This window comes from Eubalaena glacialis, chromosome 13 (genome assembly GCF_028564815.1).
Source record: "Eubalaena glacialis isolate mEubGla1 chromosome 13, mEubGla1.1.hap2.+ XY, whole genome shotgun sequence".
NCBI lineage: Eukaryota > Metazoa > Chordata > Mammalia > Artiodactyla > Balaenidae > Eubalaena > Eubalaena glacialis.
Genome location: NC_083728.1, coordinates 93,095,454 through 93,115,162, shown reverse-complemented (window position 1 = coordinate 93,115,162; position 19,709 = coordinate 93,095,454). Strand labels below are relative to the sequence as shown.

General features: G+C 52.7%; 1 protein-coding gene across 2 annotated transcripts in view; it reads right to left on the bottom strand.

Annotated features, from left to right (window-relative positions):
* IQCE (IQ motif containing E) overlaps positions 1–19,709 on the bottom strand; it is a 41,256-nt gene that overhangs the window by 10,355 nt on the left and 11,192 nt on the right. For both annotated transcript variants that reach the window (XM_061210237.1, XM_061210238.1), the window contains 12 exons: positions 19,498–19,626; positions 17,901–17,971; positions 15,388–15,501; positions 15,211–15,261; positions 12,093–12,163; positions 10,958–11,030; positions 10,711–10,760; positions 8,603–8,766; positions 7,259–7,314; positions 5,839–6,038; positions 4,137–4,241; positions 2,760–2,850 (listed from right to left, as the gene is read on the bottom strand). In XM_061210237.1, the coding sequence (XP_061066220.1) occupies positions 2,760–2,850; positions 4,137–4,241; positions 5,839–6,038; positions 7,259–7,314; positions 8,603–8,766; positions 10,711–10,760; positions 10,958–11,030; positions 12,093–12,163; positions 15,211–15,261; positions 15,388–15,501; positions 17,901–17,971; positions 19,498–19,626 (1,175 nt within the window). The remainder of the gene's footprint in view (positions 1–2,759; positions 2,851–4,136; positions 4,242–5,838; positions 6,039–7,258; positions 7,315–8,602; positions 8,767–10,710; positions 10,761–10,957; positions 11,031–12,092; positions 12,164–15,210; positions 15,262–15,387; positions 15,502–17,900; positions 17,972–19,497; positions 19,627–19,709) is intronic.

Sequence of the window (19,709 nt, the reverse complement as noted above, 5' to 3'; positions counted from 1 at the left end):
GGAAAAAAATCAGTGTCCACACCGCTCAGCATGCCAGACGACAAAAAAAGTCTCTGGAGAAATAACATATTCGCTAGTAAATAGGGTGAAAGTCGGTTTTCGTTAACCCTGCAAACTCTGGGGGTAGCGCTCTCCCGCGAGGAGGGGAAGCAATGTGACCTGTGGTGTCATCAGATGACCGCAACACACCTTCTGAGCTCAGTAACGTCTGTGCATCAGTGCACCAATTATCTGCTTCCCGGGCGGTCTTTGTACCGTCTTCCTTTTCGTCTAATACTGGATTACAAAAATGGGACTTCTGAGACAAAAGGCAATAGATTCCTAGCTTGGTTTTTTGGTTTTTTGTTTGCTTGTTTGTTTGGCCGGACCCCGCGGCACGTGGAACTTCCCGGACCAGGGATCGAACCTGTGCCCCCTGCAGTGGGAGCGCAGAGTCTTAACCACTGGACCGCCGGGGAAGACCCCTAGTTTGGGGGTCTTAAGGTAGAAAGAAGCAAGAACCAGATGAATTGCACAGACAAGGCCATTACTGCCAATTCCGGCGGACGTGGAAAATATTTTTTCTCCCGAAGGGAAAGCTTCAGGAATAAGCAGAAATAGCCACATTCACGTGTGTCGGGTGCCCCCCAGGGGTCAGGGCTGCCTGAGGCAGACAAGGCACGGGTCGGGCAGCACCGCGAGCACCCCACTGGGAAAGGAGCCTCGAGGAGACAAACAGCGCAGCTCTGCCCACCACACGCCGGGCGGTCAGCGGCCCGGCGCCGCAGCCACCTGGGGCCGACAGCGCGGGCGTCTGGGTAGGTAGGGGTCTCCTGAAAAGGGTCCATCGGGCCGGGTGGCCAGTTTCCTGGACAGGAGGACAGTGACCCTGCAGGACTCAGAACATTATCTAAAGCCCTGGAAAAGCCGCCAGGGAGAGGCACCCATACGGGTAACACAGAAAGTCTACCTTCCTGAACAACGGAAGGGACTGAGATGGACTCACGTGTCCACCCACGTGTGGCCAGCCGGACATGCGGGGTCAAGGGCACCGCCTAACCCACGGGGCTGCAGCCAGCACGCACCAGGAGAGCCACCTTTCCTTTGCCAAATCGGTCGGTGGCCTGGGGTTTGTCTCAACTTGTAACTGGAGAGAGACACGCTTGTCAGCTTCTCCACGTTCCCTTTTAGGGCTTTTCTCTTTCCCTTTTGTGCTGCGGTTGAAGTACACGTAGCGTGAGATGCTAAAAGAAGAAGGGGCCTTAAAACAGGACTCCAGCTAAATAAGAAAGCCTTGTAAGAGGGAGGCCCGTCTAGATTTTTAAAAAAAACACACCCAAACACTTTTCTTTTCTGCTCTCAGCAGATGAGTCAATCCCGCACCTGGTACGCCCTCCCTCTCCTAGAGGCCAGTCCCCGTCAGGCTACCGGCTACCAAAGCAGCAAGTCGCTTTCTGAAGCAACAGAACTTCTCGGCTAAAACGTGTGCCGGGTAAAGGCTGGCCGTCCTGGTGGATTCGGCGTGTTACTCAGACCTGTAGCAAGGGTCGCAGAAGAGGGCGGCACGGCTGCCCATCCCAGCGTGCACCTACTCTGGACGCCCCGGCCAGGCCGGTCTTCCCTGTCGCACACTCACACTACAGGCTCCTCTTGGGGCAAAGTGCAGCCACAGGATTTCAATACCTCACTTATTAGTTTTTTGTGTTAACAGATATAAGATTATAATTGCCATCTGGGGAATCCATTAATCGGAAAAAAAAGGATTAGCGGGTTTTCTCTAGTTGCGGCGAGCGGGGGCTGCTCTTCATTGTGGTGCGCAGGCTTCTCATTGTGGTGGCTTCTTTTGTTGCGGAGCACGGGCTCTAGGCACACGGGCTTCAGTAGTTGTGGCAAGCGGGCTCAGTAGTTGTGGCTCGCGGGCTCTAGAGCGCAGGCTCAGTAGTTGTGGCACACGGGCTTAGTTGCTCCGCGGCATGTGGGATCTTCCCGGACCAGGGCTCGAACCCGTGTCCCCTGCATTGGCAGGCGGATTCTTAACCACTGCGCCACCAGGGAAGCCCACTCTCGCCACTAGAAGTCCTAGCATAGGTAGCACTGGGCCAACGGGGACCAGAGGGCTCCCCTGGTTCAAGAAGGTGCTCAAGGAGGTGCCAGGGGAGCCCCTTGCCGTCGTGTCCATAGAAATGGACGGAGCAAGGGGACAGGGAGGAGGGTCAGCCTAGACTCACCGCCTGCCTGCCTGCCCACGGGCCCTGCGGAGGGAGCTGCGGCTCCCCAGTCACCCAACCCCCGGCCTAGGGGCAGGGGCAGGGGCAGGGGCAGGAGGAGGAGCCATGCCGGCCCCGGCGAGCGCCTTCCCGGCCGGGCCCCCCGCGTCAGTGCCAGCCTCTGCAACTTACACTGACCCACCCGGCTCCTCACTGAGAGTTCGTGCCGTCCCTGGGGCCTTCCCAAACTCCTTCTCACCTGCTAACGGCAACCCTTGTTGGATATTTAAACTTTTTACATATCTGGAGTTTGCGGAAGATCTTCACTCACCAGCTTAACTATCTAAGACGCGAATACTAGTTTGAAAAGTCAATTAACTGACAATCAATTAGTCCAGAACTCCAGGATTCAATACACCCAATTTATAGAAATCGATTGTGATGGTAGAAGGAAACTGGACTGTCAACGTCGGATTCAGGCAAAACTCCGGGCACGGAGACAGTCAGAACCATAACGCATCAGCTCAGGGTCCCGCCATGCCGGACAGGAGGTAAAAACACAGACAACCCTACCTCAGGACTCATTTCCTCGGCATTCTCCTCCTCTCCTTTCTTACTTTCTTCCAGTTCTTGAAACTTCCTGGTAAGTGCTTGAATTTCCTCCCTAAAGTGGGAAGGGAAGAAAGTGACACCTTACTTGCCATGACGCTGTGTAAGATGTCTGTCTGTACATGACAGGAGGGGTGGCGGCCTGCAGAGCTGGCAAGGACGCCCCTCGGGAACAAGGTGGGTGCCCGGCCACCACCTGACTGCCCAGGAGCGGGCACTGCCCAGGGCAACCCCTCCGGACCCCACTCCTGACACATGGGAGGAACGGAAAAAATACCGACTGCGTGAACGATGAACGGATATCCTTTGGGGTTTTTAACAAACAAGGCGAATGGAAGGAAAAACAACTCATGTCCTTGCTACAGATTTTAAAGGCAAGGTAAAAATAATTCTTCACTGTATACCCGCCCATTCTGATTTACTTTAATTCTAGGCTTCTGGCAAAGTCTAGTCACATTTATTCTGAAAATAAAATTTGGTATTCATTTCAGTAATCCGTGTCTTACTAATTATTCTGAGTGCTAAATATTTCTGTGCAGATTTCTAACCTACTTTTTTGGGCATTTCTTACTGAGATAACATTCATGTAACCCCAAATTCACGATTTTAAAATATGCGATTAAGTGGTTTTTAGTGTAGTCACAATGCTGTGCAACTATCATCACTATCTAATCCCGGAATAGTTCTGTCACCCCAAAAAGGAGCCCCTTACCTGCCACTCACTCCCTACTCTCCCCTCCCCCCCCAGCAACCCCTAATCCACTGTCTTCTCTATTAATCTGCCCATTCCGGATATTTCCGAATTGCACAGTATGCGGGCTTTTCTGTCCGCCTCTTTAGGGAGCATCATGTTTCATGTTTCTGAGGCTCATCCACGTCGTGGCAGGTGTCAGACCTCATCCCTTTGTACGGATGTACTTCCGTGTTTACTCTCTTCACCAGCTGACGGACATTTGCCACGTGTCCACTTTTTATCTACAGTGGACAGAGGTCACTGAAGGAGCGTGGGAGGTGGCGTCCGGACCCGGGGTGTGGAATCAGGCCGCGTTCTGAGGCTGCCCGCAGTGGCCCTGCTGGAGGAGGGTGCGGGCCGGGGAGCTGGCCGTGATGCCAGAGCGGCAAACGCTGGCCTAACCGTGAGCAGCCTTTCCCCAGAGGTCGGATATTTACTCTGAAGGAAACAGCAAACCACGGGAGGACCTCAGGAGAGGAGTGATGTGATCAGGCTGGAGCTTTACGGGCCGCTCGTGGCGGGGGCTGAGAGCGGATGGGGCGGGGTGGGCGGGGCTGGGGAAGAAGGAAGGGCCTGGGGCTGCGCGTCTTCTGACTTCGTCCACTCACCTCAAAGCCTCTTCTCTTTCTCTTCCCTCCTTCTCACCCTCCTTCATGTTTTCCAGCTCCTTCTCCAAGTCAGCCTTTGTCTGCAGTAGCTGCTTCACCTCCAGACTGAACGAGGAACCAGAGATATTTCAGCGTCATTAAAACAAAGGCTCATAGTGACCTGGGTCATCAGAGCAGGAAGAGCTTTCAGAAAAAGTAACGGGTCCAACCTCCTTACTCATGCGTGGATGAGGATGAAGAAAGGCCCTTCTTTGTCACTGCAGGAGGCTGGCAGCAGACCCGGGAGCGCTCAGTTATTTACTGAGTACCTTCCGTGCGCGCCAGCAGCTATCAGGAGCAGGGCTCCCGGATGAGGCGCACGCCCTGCTCTCACGGGCGTCACCATCCCGCGGGGAGAGGCATTAACCCAGCGGTCACACAGTTGGGCGCCTAATCTGCTCCTGAGATGAGAGCTCCCAGGACCCACTATGGGCCAGACGGTGATGCAGCCTGAGCTGAGGCCTCGAGGACGAGAGGCTACCCAGGCACCTCCACCCAAGCTTGCCTGTGCCCCGCAGGTGACGCCTCACTGAGAACGTGGCTTTAAGACGTTCCACGGCTCACTGTGGTGGTGACCTCACGTGAACGAGATACATCACCAGGAGTGTCACATGGTAAGGGCTCACTGAGTGGAAGTTATTATCGTGCCATGCGACGGCTTAAGAGATAATCAGAGATGCTATTTACCATGCAAAATGACTGGTCTAATTTTTATAAAGAACCTAGCGCATGGATGCAGTATTAGGCTTCGACTGGAGGTGAAAAAACAGGTGGAGTGGGAAGGGATTTGCCTTCTGCTGCAAACAGAAGGCAGCAGAGACAGGTCCTTCTCAGACCTAGACGTGCACATGAATCACCAGGACGGGTCTCATTAGATGCAGAGTCAGGTTCAGGAGATCTGGGCCAGGCCAAGGTAACCAGCCCCAGGTGGGCAGGGCCCGAGGGTCTGCATCTCTAACCAGCCCCCAGCTGACGCTGAGGCCGTTGGCTTCCCAGGCCACACTCTGAGTTGCAAGGTCTCAGAAACACCATCTCAGAAGATGCGTGGGTTTAGCCTGCTCGCGACAGAACTGCAACTGGAGAAGCCACACGTAAACAACGGGTGGAGGAGACAGGAGCGTTTTAAGGGGGCTACAGAGCGAGACACTAGAGAACAAAGGGTAAATGAGCAGAATCTTGAGGCTTCGCCGTCCACACTCTTATGGTCACACTGAATACCCCACACGCCACAGCACCTGTGTCTTATTTGATGCACAGATTAGGTGCTGTAAACATAGTACTGAATATTTAAACCCTTCTGCAAGAGATCTGATGGATGGCCTATTATTTTACACGAATCAATCACAGTCAATTCTTTTCTAAAAAAGAATTTGGAAAGCCCTCTGGAATTCCGTGTAAAGAGATTTAAATGGCACCCCCCGCCCCGTGCTTTTCATGACGTACTACGGCCAATCAGTGTCTCCTTTTGCCCACTAAAGCTGCCTTCATTTCACAACTAAAACATCACAAGTTTTAGAATCGTATAAACGTATCTGTGTGATGACTGCTATGAGCTGAGCCTTCCCCAAAACCCCAGAACAGCTCAAGTCCAGCAACTACGCAAGTCACGGGAGCAGGACCTCTCCCGGAGGGGGCCCGGCGCCAGCTGTGCGGGACAACGTACTCTCGCTCCTGCAGCTGGGTGTGCAGGGCACTCCGCTCGCCCTTCAGCCTCTTCACAACCCCCCGCAGTCGCTCGCTCTCCTCCTGGCCGTCGGGGTGCGGCTGCCGGTGCACCGTGGAGCTGGAGGCCGAGTGAGCCGGCGGGGTAGACCCAACCACCTCTGAAGCGTGGGATTTGGGGCTTTCCATCAAACTTATTTTCTGGAGGCAACACAGGCATCTGTTAGACGTTATTTCTTACTCTACTTTCCTAGGAAAGAGACAATGGCCTAGGGGAAGCTCATCCCAAGCAAGGGAATGGGAAGAGCTCTGTGTGGGATCTGAGAAACCTGGGCCGCTGACCGGGGACAATTCTGCTCCACCAGAGTCCTGGGGGCGATGGCAGGGCAACCTCCCCTCCCCAGAGCTCTCTTCCTCTGGAGCAGGGAGCACGCAGACCCAGCCGGGATGGGGCAGGTGCCGTAATAAACAGAAAGCAGAGGGCACGGAACGTGAACTCGTAAACTGCTTTTCTTTGTGTTCCTTTACCCTATTATTTCCCTAGGACGTCTGGAATTTTCAGCCTCTATGCTTTCACACGTCAAAGACGATCCAGCTCTGCCAGCTGGAGATACTGAGCACCTTCAGATTCCCACTGATATCAGCATCTCTCCAAGTAGGAGAGCGCTGCCCCACTGGCTTCTGGACCACCTCTGGCCGCCCTTCTTTCCTAACAAGCTTTATTCTTGAACTACCCACAATTTATAGACACTTCTTAAGTTTTCTGCTTTGTAAATACATGAAATTATTGTTTTTTTTATTGTTCCCCTCTAGGTTTACTCTGCTTAGCCAAACAACTGACAGCTCTAACTTGACACTGTACCAGTACTCAAAAGGTAGGGACACTTCTGACCCATTTCAACAGAATCAGATTGACTACATTTGCAAATTCACATGGGGGATATGAGGAAACATTAATTTCCTAACTTTCCTGGTTGGCAAAGTGCAGATGCACAGTTTTCTGTGAATTCAAATACTATACGAGTGGTGAGAAACACAGTCTGGTAAGTGACTGGCAGTAAAAAGCCCCCATGTGCACGGGAGGCTGGGTGTCTGAAAGGCTCTGGGATCCTACGCACCCAGCGACGGGTGCCCACGAGAGCCTGAAACGTTTCGGTGTGTCGTGTGACCACGCTTTGCCGTCTGTGACATGAGGGACAGGCATGACACGCCCTTAGGTCTTGTCCAGACCCGTAAGAGTCTCCTCTTGCCAGCGTGTCCGCGTGCCGTCTGCGGACAGACGGCCACCGTTTACATGTTCAGCGCGACCCGACTCCCTGCATAAGTCCCGGGAGCGACGCTACGTCCCGTGTTCTAAGACCCGCTGCTCTCGCACAGGCAGGTCCTGAGCAGGGAAGGTGCCGTGGCGGGACCACACTCACTTTCTCCAGCTCTGCGATCCGCCGAAGCAGCCGGGGCTTGCTCCACTCCACAGAGCCTGGTGGAACAGCGGGGTGTGACAGGCGCCCTTCGTACAGCCGTCCCGACGGGCCCCTTCAGCCCGGACCTCCCGTCTGGAGCACTGCCCGACGGCGTCCCCTCTACAGGCTGGCCCCCACGGCCGGCGGCCCCACGCCCGGCAGACCTGCGGTGCCGAGGGCGGCTCCACGGCGACGTCTGTTCCCTTTCACCGCGGCTTCACCGACACAAACGGTCAGGAGAGGGCTCAGTGCGGCCTTCTCTCCCGATTCCACCCCGTCGGGCTCTGGCCTCACCAGCCTGCCAAGACGGCCCTTCTCCAGCCCACCAGCAAGTCCACTCCGCCACATCCCAGGCCCTGGCCTCGGCCCCAGCCCCCGGGCCACCAGCATGTTCCCCGGCACCCACACGCTCCTGGCGGCCCCTCAAGCGGCTCACCTGGTCCACCCTCCCCCCACTCACTCGCTGGGTGACCGGACTCTCGCCGGGTCATCTGGTCCCCGACGGCCTCCAGGACCGGTCCTCCTGCCGAGGCCCCTCCCGGCCCGACCCCCCAACTCACCGACGCACCGACCTCCACCGGCCACCTACCCACCCCCCCGGCACGCTCGCTCCATGTCCCCCACCCCGCCTGTCCTTTCAGTAGCCCAGAGAAAGGCCGCGGACCCAGACCCCCGTGTCCCTCACGGGCTACACCCACTCCCCACGGGCACCGGAGCCTGGCCACCTCTCGCCACTGCTGTGCCACCTGGGCCAGGCCACCAGCGGCCCCTGCGAGGCCCTTTCCTACACGGCGTCCACTCAGCACAGGAACAGGGGGTCCTCGAGAGACGAGGCAGACCCTCCCACCCCAGCTCCAGCCCTCTGTCCCCTGAGTGGCCTGCAGGGCCCTGTTCTCCCCCGCCCTCACCTCTGTGTCCATGGCCAGCGCGTACACAGCCTGGGCCCCAGGCCTCAGACGCGCCGGGGCACTCGGGGGCTCTGCGCCTGATGGTGCCCCCCCCAGCCCCCCTCCTCCTCCCCCCCGTGGCCCCCTGACCAGCACTCTTACCACTTGGCTGGCATCTGACCTGCTGGCTTCTCGTCTTAGCAAGCGCTCCTTCACTGCTCTAGCTCTGTGTCTAGAACGGCGCCTGGCACTCAGCAGGCTCCCGCCGCTTTGGAACACACCTTGGAGCAGCGCTGCCCCGGGGTGCGCGGGGGAAGGAGGGCCACGACTCCCCTGCGGCCGCAGTCGCCCGCATCTTGGGGCCCCTCCTGGCGCCCCACCCCCGCCTCCCCCCTTGGCGGCTCTGGGGAGCAGGTACCCTTTATCTTGGAGGCAGTGGGGGAGTTGCTCAGCACGCGGTCCAGGTCTTCCTTCAGGCTCTGGTTCTCCTCCGTGAGCTCCTGGACGCTCCGGGACAAGCGCAGGAGGGCGCTGCTCATTTTTTTCTGCCTTTTAAGGCCGATTTTGTTCTCCGCTGGAGGCCTAGGAGGAACGAGACCAAGCGGCTAAGGTTTGGTGCCTGAACTGGTTTAATACGCGTCCTAAGTGAGGGGTGGGCGCTCGGCAGCCCGGGCGCCCAGCGTGGTTTCTGCAGATGAACGTTTGCGATTAAACAGGGAACACTAACTCTGAAGCCCAGACAAGCAGACTGCTATCCGTTCCTCTCATCAGCGAGCCTGTGTAACAAAATACTGTGTTCAGTCATCAGTGATGGACGTTAAACAGGATCACTAAAAAACTTATGGAAATTTATTTTCTCTGTTGTTCCATGAGTACTTAGATGATAGTTTTGATCTTGCCTTTTATTCTGCAAAATAAGTCTAAAATACAGTCAATCCCCATTATTCACAGAATCCGTATTTGCAAATTCGCCTACTCACTAAAACGTATCTGTAACCCCCAAATCGATGCCTGCGGTGCCTCTGCGGTCATTCTGTGGTCCCTCACGGGCAGAGTGGATGAGGGTCTTGAGTTGCAGGCGGGCTCACTCCCGGCTGGGGGGACACACGCCATCCGCATCTGGTCTCAGATCTCGTCCTATCCACAGGGTGGATTGCGAGGTCTTTTCACGGTTTTGTGCTTTCTGTTGATCTCGCCACTCTCAGTGGTCCCCTGCAGCATAGTTCTTACTTGCTAGGAGGCTGTGACACAGCTCAGGGAGGAACCACACGTGTCAGAGCTTCGTTCAGGCCTGAGTCACGGCGCGGTTGGTCAAGAGTTCAGTGCTAATGAACCAACAACAGACACTAAATAAGGTGCCTTTAAACAGAAACACACGTGAAGGCGGGTTGTATATTGATTGGTCAGGTGATGGGAAAGCTGTGACCAGAGGCTCTCAGGGACAGAACTTCATGCTTCCCCTAGAAGCACTGGTCCAGCATTTCCCAATTCAGTGTTCGTGGACACTTTACAGAACATAACGCTGTGAATAATGGGAATCGACTGTAATTCCTCTGGCCCTTTACAGAAAGTTTGCCACCCCCATTTTATTTTATTTAATTAATTTATTTTTGGCTGCGTTGGGTCTTCGTTGCTGCGCGCGGGCTTTCTCTAGTTGTGGCGAGAGAGGGCTACTCTTCGTTGCGGTACGCGGGCTTCTCATTGCGATGGTTTCTCTTGTTGCAGAGCACGGGCTCTAGGCGCGCGGGCTTCAGTAGTTGTGGCACGTGGGCTCAGTAGTTGTGGTGCACGGGCTCTAGAGCACAGTCTCAGTAGTTGTGGCGCACGGGCTTAGGTGCTCCGTGGCACGTGGGATCTTCCCGGACCAGGGCTCGAACCCGTGTCCCTTGCACTGGCAGGCAGATTCTTAACCACTGCGCCACCAGGGAAGTCCCGACCAGCCCTCATTTTAAACTACTAGGGAGAAAGGAAAAAAGGGAAGACCATGTCTGGCACATTGTAAATGCTCAATAAATGTCAGTAATTCACTGCAGAGGCTGGTGACACAACCAAATCTAAGATAAGGGATCCCTCCTTTCCTAATTTGTTGAAAGCCTGATATCACCTGGGAAAGGGACAAGGGAAAATCCACGAGATAAGGAAGGAAACTTTGATGTCTCTCCTAATAAACTTATTTGGCAAGATGAACTTGTACTTGATACTAAACGTCTTCCGAAAAGGAAGATCTGCTTTGAAAAATAGTGTTTTCTAATTCTAAGCTGGAAGCTGTGAAGTAGTACGAACAATGAAAGCCCAGAGCACCGACTGTGCTGTTAGGGGGCAGCACATGGCAACTGTGAGGGCACGTCTGTAACATCCCAAAGGGAAACACGCCAGCTCTAGCCATGAGTAACGTGGGCGCAGGTGCCAGCAAGGCTCCAAAGTCAGGGCAGTGCCTGCAGGTTCCACATAAGGCCTACCCTGCTCTGACAGCAGTTTAACATGAAAACAACATATGAAACATGGCTCCCAAGGAGAGGATCATACTTCTTTCCTGTCGTTTCAGAACTTGCCAGGAGAGTCTGGAGACGATGAATCTGTAAACACCAAATTAAAATGCATTTAATACAAAATGAAAAAACTGCAACGATTCCTGATTTCTGCCCAGTGGCAGGAAGTGAGCACTAAGTTGCTGATTTGCGTTCAAGTTAAGATGAACTAGAAGAGGGCCCCTCAGTGAAGCTGGCCCCCCACCCTCCGACCCCGCCCCCCGCCCAGGCAGGAGAGCACGCACCTCCTCGTAATACGTCTCCATGGCGATCCTCATCTCCTCCAAGTTAGTGGTCTTCATATCAGTCTGCAGTTTGCTAAAAACCCAAGTTCAGAGTTGACATGGCAGTGCCAGCATTCCTGGGCAGAGCAAGAGGAAGCCTGTTTCCCGGAACATGGGAGAAGGATGGGCTTTGGAAGAGAACCGGGCTGGGAAGCGAAGCCTGAGCCGGCCCTCAGCTGGCCGTGGCCTTGCACAAGGCCGACGAGAGAATTCTCACACCTACAGGGCCCTTCCTTGTTGGACCTGCCCCTTTCCAGGGTGAGGTAACCGACCCCCGGCGGATATTCTTTGCTAACAAGGGCCTGTCTTTAAAAACCGCAGTAATTGTGAAGACAGACCTCAGGGTTAGACGGGACGAGTCATCTTTGGGGAAGGTGGGGGGAATGGTTCTTTAAAGCAAAGAGAACCATTTTTTTCAAGTCGTACTGTCTGTATAATTCTCCTTGTTCTCAACACTTAACAGACTTTAGGGAAAAGGCTCTAACAGAGAAATGAAAGTAAAGTTACAGAGTTCAGGATTCTGAGACACAGAAGAAATCGGCAAATCATAAAAATTTTAAAGTTGACGATTCCAGCAAGAAACAAAGGAGGGGGGTTCTATTGTCTAAAGAGGATACAACAGAAAGCGAAAAGTCAGATTTCCTTAAGTAAACTCAAACACAGCTAGGAAAGGCTCTCCTCTGTGATAAAACAGCAGGAAAGGAGTCCGCGTTGCTGCCCTAAAAACAGCACCAGGATAGTGCGTGACAGCGAGAGAAGCAGGGAGGGGAGATGTCCAAGCATTAAGGGCCTGTATCAAGGTCTATACAATTCATATTGGAGCCGACAAGTGACCACAGAAGACTAAGGAGAGAAAGCACTTCTTCAGTGGAACAGGAGCAAGAAAAGAGGAAAGGGGAGCACTGTTCCTTAGGGACGGGTGGAAGGGGAGATGCTGGACACGGACGTGGCGGCTGGGTGGGAACGGAAGCTGGAGCTGGGGGCACGGCGGGTGTGGACGCGGAGCCGGAGGCAGGCCAGGTGCGCGCCCAGCGGGCCCCTCCTGAGCCTGTGCCCCCCCCCACCGACCCCGGCCGGCCCCCCAGTGGCTCCGTACTCGATAGTGTGGTCCTTCTCCTTGCACCGCTGCTCGAGCTTCAGGATCCTCTGCTTTAGCCCACTGACCACCTGCCAAGGGAACACGACGCGTCAAGCTGGCGTCTCTGCGGCCCTGGCTTCCCCCTCCCTCTCCCCCCAGGGGCTCAGGGCGGGTTTGGGTGTCCCCTGCCCGCTGACCCGGCAGCACCTGCACAGCCTCCTGCCAGAGCGCCTTCGTACTTAACTCTCCTCCCCATCAGTGCTGGCGTCTCTTCTAGACTCAGCCGGAGAGACAGGGCCAGGCTGTCCTGCCCGCTCAGAGCAGAGGGGCCGGTGAGTGGGGGTACGGGGGGTGCTCCCACTCAAAAGGTGCCACCCTCCCCTCCATCCCATTCCACACCCACCCTCTGGAGGAAGGACAGGACGCTGCACGGTTAGCTTCGAGGAAGCCACCTCAGTCCCTAGATGCAAAGCTCACCAAGCCTAGCCCGCCCAGGACACCCCGGTCCCCAGCACGCCCCTGGGAGGGAGCGGGGCTGGAGGAGGCCGGGCAGCTGGACAGAGGCCTTGAGAGGCCCTTCCGTCTCGATGCCTCCTGCTCTCTGTTCATGTGGCACTCTGGGAGATAACACCCTATATTCCCGAAAGAACATCCCTTTCTTTCCCTTTGAAGAGTCAAACAACTTTTTAACTGGATTTTAAGGTAATTTTTAATTATACTAGTAATACATGAATACATTTTCTTGAAAAAAAATTATAGATGACACTATACCCTTTGAGCTGACCCCTGTCAACTAAATACTGTTATCAACTTCCTGTGTATTCTCTAGGCCTTATTACACGCGCACACACGCGTGCACAGCCCCTGAAAGTCTGGCATTTCGCTGTTGTTTACACAAATGGTGCCCCCCACACGTCATTTTGCAGCTTGTTCTTTTCAAAACTCAATAGGCTGTCTTGGTGATCTGTCCCCGCTAGTTCCTACAGATCTATGTTATTCTAGTTACCTGTTCCTCTACTGATAGATGCTTAATTTGTAAGCCACTTTTGCTATTACAGAAACCCCCGGCCGGTCCTCCTTGTGCACACAGGCAAGTGTTTCCAAGCAGAAATGTTCAGTCACAGGACACAGCCACTTTGAAGGGTGATTTGGCAAAGGGTAGTAGAGTGAAAACTGCACGTACCTGATCTAGAATTTTTACTTTTAATCAACTTTAATTAAAAAAAAAAAAGGGGGGGGAACTTCCCTGGTGGTCCGGTGGTTGAGACTCCGCGCTTCCACTGCAGGGGGTGCAGGATTGATCCCTGCAGAGAACTAGGATCCCGCATGCCGCGCGACAAGGCCAAAATAAATAAATAAATACAATATTTAAAACAAAAAAACCCTGAAAAAACAAAAAGACCCCAGGGAGCTCCCTGGTGGTCCAGTGGTTAGGACTCGACACTTTCACTGCTGTGGCCTGGGTTCAATCCCTGGTCGGGGAACTAAGATCCTGGAAGCTGTGCGACGTGGCCAAAAAAACAAAAACAAAAAAACAAACACAAAAAAATCCCCACACAGCAACAGAACAACAAAAATACAAAGAGCGCTTTCTCTATAAAAGCATCCATTACTTACAGAATTCAACAGAATTCAACATCCTTACCCTAATTTGGGTGAGAAATGTCTACCATGTAGACATTTCTGAACATAGCTGTGCTGTTTTATATTTTTAAAAAATTTCTTTCCTGGGAATTCCCTGGCGGTCAAGTGGTTGGGACTCTGCACTTCCACTGCAGGGGGCACAGGTTTGATCCCTGGTTGGGGAACTAAGATCCTGCAATCCACGCAGCGAGGCCAAAAAAAAAAAAATTCTTTCTGAAGATGTTTTGTTACAGCGGTATTCTAATTTTGAGTGGCTCCTCCTCAATTTCCCCCCAAATTGGGCAGCTGTAAATATCTTGTGCAAACAGCCTTTAGTACTGGATTTTTTTCTCAAGACATAGTCCTAAAAAGAGCATTGTTAGACAAATGGTGGGCGCAGTGTTACAGACTGTGGCTCCCGCATGGTCACACCGTCCCAGCCTTCAGGGCCGACGGTCACTCACTATGAACCCAACTTGGGCAAATCTCTTAACCTCAGTTTCCTGATTTTAAAAATGGGGATTGAAGCCCCTATTCCAAAAAAATCAAACGAGATTCTGTACATGCAAACTGTACAACTATACAGTGTTTAAGTGTGGCTATTATTTAAAAACTATTTCTTGTGAAAAACACATTGATTCGTTCTCAAGCACTTAAGTATTTACTTTGTGCCGTTGTAGGCACAGAACTAGGCTGTAATCATTTATTCAGAACAGACCACCTTTATTCTTTATACATTAGTATAGGTTCTTTGCATACTCTGGATAAAAACTGTTTTATTGATCAATCATGTCTTCCCCCCTCACCCATTATATACTGATCCATTTTCCATTGTAGTCTTATGGGTTTTTATTATAAATTTTAAGTTTATGTTATCAAACCCATTATTAATTGCATCATTAATGTGATTTTTGTGTTCAATGATCTCAAAATTGGATCCTTTCCAGTTTTCTTTTAGCATGTCAGATTTTTTTAAAAAATGTACTTCCTTGACTCATACGAGGTTTATTGTGATACATTTTTCTCCAACTGCTATAGTTTATTGCCATAGCATTAATCATAATGGCTCCATTTTCCATAATTTTGTTTCATTCAATCTGTTATGTATTATTACATAGCATACAAGAGGGGTTTGTATGTGTTTTAAGGTCCTAATTCTATTCCTGCTTTGTTTCTCTGTCTTAGATCAGTATCACTTGTTAAGCCTGATGTGTTTTTTAGGTGTGATGGGGTAAGTCCCCCACTGTGACTACCTTTTTCTACAGTGTATTTTCGGCCTTTGTGCGAAGCCTGCTCAGTCTCCCTCCCACTCCCACTAAGAGCCCCCCAGCATCTTCTTGTAATCCTTACGGCTCGGCTCCGTGGAGAAGGGTTTCAGGAAGTCCCGAGCCCTTCCCCTAATCTGCTCCTCCTCTGGTATGAGTGCTTTAGAGAAAAGGCATCTCTCTAGAGGCTGTTTTGAAGGTAAGATTTCAATGGACAGGTTATGTGTTTTGCTGGAGATTATACTCACCCAGCCAGTATCAGGCCTTTTCTCTGCCAGCGTCCGAACAAAATCCGGGCCCTGTGGTAAGTAGATTGAGGAATGAAGACAAGATGTGGTCTAGCCCCACCCTGTTGGCCTGCTGAGAGGAGCCGGTGACGCCCCACGCCTGCCTCGGGGCACCGCCGTGCAGGGCCAGGAACTTACTCGGGACGGATCCAAGAGCTGCTCTATCTGCCGGTCCTTTCTGCTGTTCTCCTCTTCTAAGCGCCGAAGCTTTGTTCTCATCAGATCCACATTGCTCTTTTGCATGTGTAATGACTGAAGGAAAGAAGGACCACACACACACACACGTGCACACACACACATCCCGGTGAAACACCGAGTTGGAGAGGTGTTTTAAAAGCTGCCTAGTTCCCAACCAGGGCGCTGCGTGTGCAGTGGGGGAGGGAGATCTGGACGTCACAGTGAAGGCTGGGCCGGGGGTAAATGCCCCGTTAGGTGCAGAGCTACCCAGGCAACCAGGAACTCTGCCCCGCACAATGCCAGCAGCACCCCTGCCACAGACAAACGCTGCTCCACCAATCGATACTGCCAGCAGCACTTCTGGAAGGTGCCCACGTGACATGCTCTCCTCCACGTCCGTGTGACAAAGCCCATGTTCTTCACACCACACACCATCATAGTCTTATGTCCATTTAAAATTCTTATCCTCAACTAAGGCTCAGTTGGTTAGAGCAGTGGTTCCCAAACGTTTACCTGTGGATGAACTTTTCACCAGTCTGTCTGTGGTGAACTTAGAGGAAAGACCGTCAGTTTTTCATAAAACTAAGTTTATTCAATTTTTACCACTATCCTGTGTTTTGAAATTATGCCCTTCCTATTATTTCGGACATATATAGTTCTTCTATGAAATGGTGATGGTAGGGTTATTTTTAAAGTTTGTTTTCAACGGCCTCACTTGAAAAAGCTTTTCCCTAGTCTGGGAAACCCCACAGCCTGAAAAGCGTAAGGTTAAGCCAGTGCTCGTAAGCCTCATCTGGAAATGCCCACACGGGTCAGCTAGTGCCGTGGTTAACCGGCTTCCAGCACCAGCCTGCACCCAAATTAGCCAGTTATCTCGGAGAAGTCCTTCTCCTTTGAAGGGACTCGTAGCGCTCAGAAGAGAGTCTGAAATGTCTGAACACAGCCAGCCCCCAGCACTGGAAAGACAATTCAAAGTGTGCGTCCCACTGAGGGAAGCCTGGGGAGTCGGCCACATGGCCACAGCCGGCAGGAGAGGTACTGGCCCTCACAAGTGTTTAGTGAATTAGTCAATTAATGTACGGTCGCTGGGAAAGATAAGAAATCCAATACCGGGAATTCTGCTTCCAGAAATATGGATTCCAGAAAAGTGCACTCACTTTTCCCTATTCCCCCTGCTTAGCACAGCTAAAAACCCTGTACTAAAGCCCCTTCACGGATTATTTTATCGCATCCTCACAAAACCCTATGAAATTGTATTATGATTATCCCCATTTTTCAACAGGAAACTGAGGCATTACCTGCCCGAGAAAAACTACCCTGACGCTCCAGCTCCCAGAGCGACAGAGTCTTGAAGATAAAACTCTCTCCTCTCTGAAGAGAAGCCTCGGCTTATTTAGTTTGAGTGAAGTCAGCATCATTCTACCCGAAGACCCATTTCTGGCCCCAGGCAGCTTCCTCCCGAGAATGTCGCTGCGGCGACTGTTCAGGGCTCTCAGAGCTCACGCGGTACTGTCCCCTCACCAAGATAGCAACCCTCCCTGTGGTGCCCGATTCGCTTAACACATCTCAGGACACGGATGTCCTGACTCATCGGGCGGGCCCTGCACTGCTGTGCAGCTCCCGCGGGTGAGGGCTGGGTCCCATCCACGGGCCCTGGCCCGGTGCCCCTCAGGCGAGATGGCTTCTACACTCCTCACGTGCTCTGGGCACGCTGGCCGCCAACGCCCTGCTTAACCTCTGCTGCCCAGACTGATCACAGCCCTCCGGACGCGGCTCAGCTGGCGGGGGCAGGGGCGGGGTCGGGACGGCAGGTCTGTGAACAGACTCATGTGACGGAAGGGAAGGAACCCCAGGAATACGTGTGGCTGTTAAAGACCGGTGTGGTGTCGCGGTGATGGTGAAGCAGATGAGGATGATGTCATTTACTGCAGTGCAGTTTGTGTCTTAGGGGACGGGTGGCAGATGACCTTGATGGAAATCCTGGTTCTACTACTGGTTAACCTTGGATAGACTACTCACCTCTCTGAATCTCAAGGCTATGACCTCTCTCTCGGGGCCCTTGTGGGCATCAACTGAGATCAGGCCTGTGAAATGCCCTTAACGCCAAAGAATTACACAAACGGGAAGTTATTGATAATAATAACACCAAAAGACCTATCAGAAGGCCAAGTCTCGGGGCGCAGAGGGACCGGAGTTAATCTAGCCCTCCCCGAGTGCTGTCCACCACGGGAGCTGGAGAAGCAGAGCACGGGGGGCTCTAACCGATGTCCAGGCTCCTCTCACAGCAGGCTCGAGGCCCTCCGTGAGCCAGTGTCACCCAGCTGCTCAGGCACCGGGCCAGGGTGTAAACTCAGCTGTCACTCTACAGCTCTTATTCTTCCCACATGACACATCCCAGCACAGGTGTGACTTTCCATCCACGTTACCAAGGGCTTTCCCGCTTAGAGTCAACAGAGAACAGAGGGAAACGCTACCTTCTTCAGCTCAATGATCTCGTCATACATGTCCTCCTTCTCTCTGTAGACAGGGGTCCCAGGAACATAACCTGCAGGGAGACACACAACCCTCTGAAAAGACTGTCTGCAAAGTAGAAGGAATTCTTGGCCTTACCTTAAGGGAAACCTGGAGGTTAATGAAATTATCTTTTTTTCTTTTACTTCTTTCCCCTGAAGTAAGGAAACCAAAACCAGTATTGATATAGAAAGAAGAAGCAAGAGAAAACTAAAAGATGTGAACACGGGGCTTAATTATAGTAAAAGGATTAACGGAGGGAGTCAAAAGGAGAAGTGATGTCTTTAGATTTTAAACAGCAAGCAGATAAAAAGACAAACAAAAACAAACGTGGTCATGTCATCACGCAGATGACAGCACCCAGTCCGATGTCTAACGGTAGGTACAGTGTACACTGCTCTCTGCTTCCACGTGACCCCTAACGGGTCAGGACTCTGAAACACACCAGCCTGAAACAGCGCTGCCAGCTAGCAGTGCGGCAAGGTGACCATCCCTGGCACCAGGACAAGGTTCCTCTGTGCTTCCCACGGGGCCAGGGCCGACAAGAAAAGCAGTAAAGCTGAGGGAGGAAGCACGTGGGTACACAGGAAGACAGAAACATGAAAACCAACCGATTCTTTTTGGTGAGATCTGGGGTTTTTATTATCCTTGCAGTTTTCATTTCTGAGATTGTTTATACAACAAATTTAAATACAACTCTAAGTTTAGGGAGCTAGGCACCACTGAAGCCCGGCACGATGTCTCTGTCCACATCTGGAAAGCCGCTTTCTAGGAGGGCAGGATGGACCTTCAGGGGTCACTGTCCTCAGGACACTCCGACTGAGGGAGCCCCAGATCTCACTTTGTCAGAGCACACCCACCAATCCCCACGCCCTTCCGCTCTGCTTTCCCTCAGTCGTGGCCGTGTCACCATCAACGTGCTCACCGTGGCTGGCAGAACGCCTGAGATTTGACCTCTTCATTCTTTCAGCTTCGGTCAAATAGTCAGGGGTGCTGCTGGGGGGGGGTTGGTCATGCACGCTCCAAGGTGAAGTCTGATTTCAGGGCTGGAGTCAGACTTCCTGGTTTCAACGTGCATGGATTTAATATGACAGGTATAAGCAGAGACAACGGAAGGCGCTGCCTCTAATAATCAGTCTTCAGGGTTGACGAAAAGCTTAGGGAGACCAGTGGTGTGTGAGAAACGTCCAGCCACCAGCCCGCAAAATAAACAAAGCCCTGATGTGTGGCGTTTGCCCACTCCCGTGGCGTGCGTATCCTCGCCACACCCAGTCTCAAGCTGCCGGCGTGACATGGGACAGCTCACACAGCTCCTCAAGCCAGCAGGAGCAGCTCCAACACACGACTGCCCGTGGCGCCCAGACAAGCCAGGACCCAGGCGGCAAACGTCAGGAAACACACCACATGCTGCGTGAAAGCCGGGAGGCGCGATGTCGTTGAGAAGATCAAAAACAGCGCGGCTCAAACGAGTCGTATTAAACGCTCTGTGCCGAGTCACCACCCGAGATTTCTAAGACGCTCCTCTTGAGCAGGAAGGGTTTCTCCCGGGCGACCACATACCTTGCTTTGAGCTTCCCAGCCACAGCTTCTGGGGGGTTAAGGACATTCGGCTCCCGAGAGGCACGGTCCCCGCTGTCCTCAGAGATCTCCAGGAGGCCACTTTTCTCGGCTTAGACTGATAAGGCGACTCTAAAAAGCCAATGTGTGGTTTTAGAGGTGCAAAGTATCGATGCCCGCTCAACATAGGTGCTTCAGAGAGACAAAAATGATAA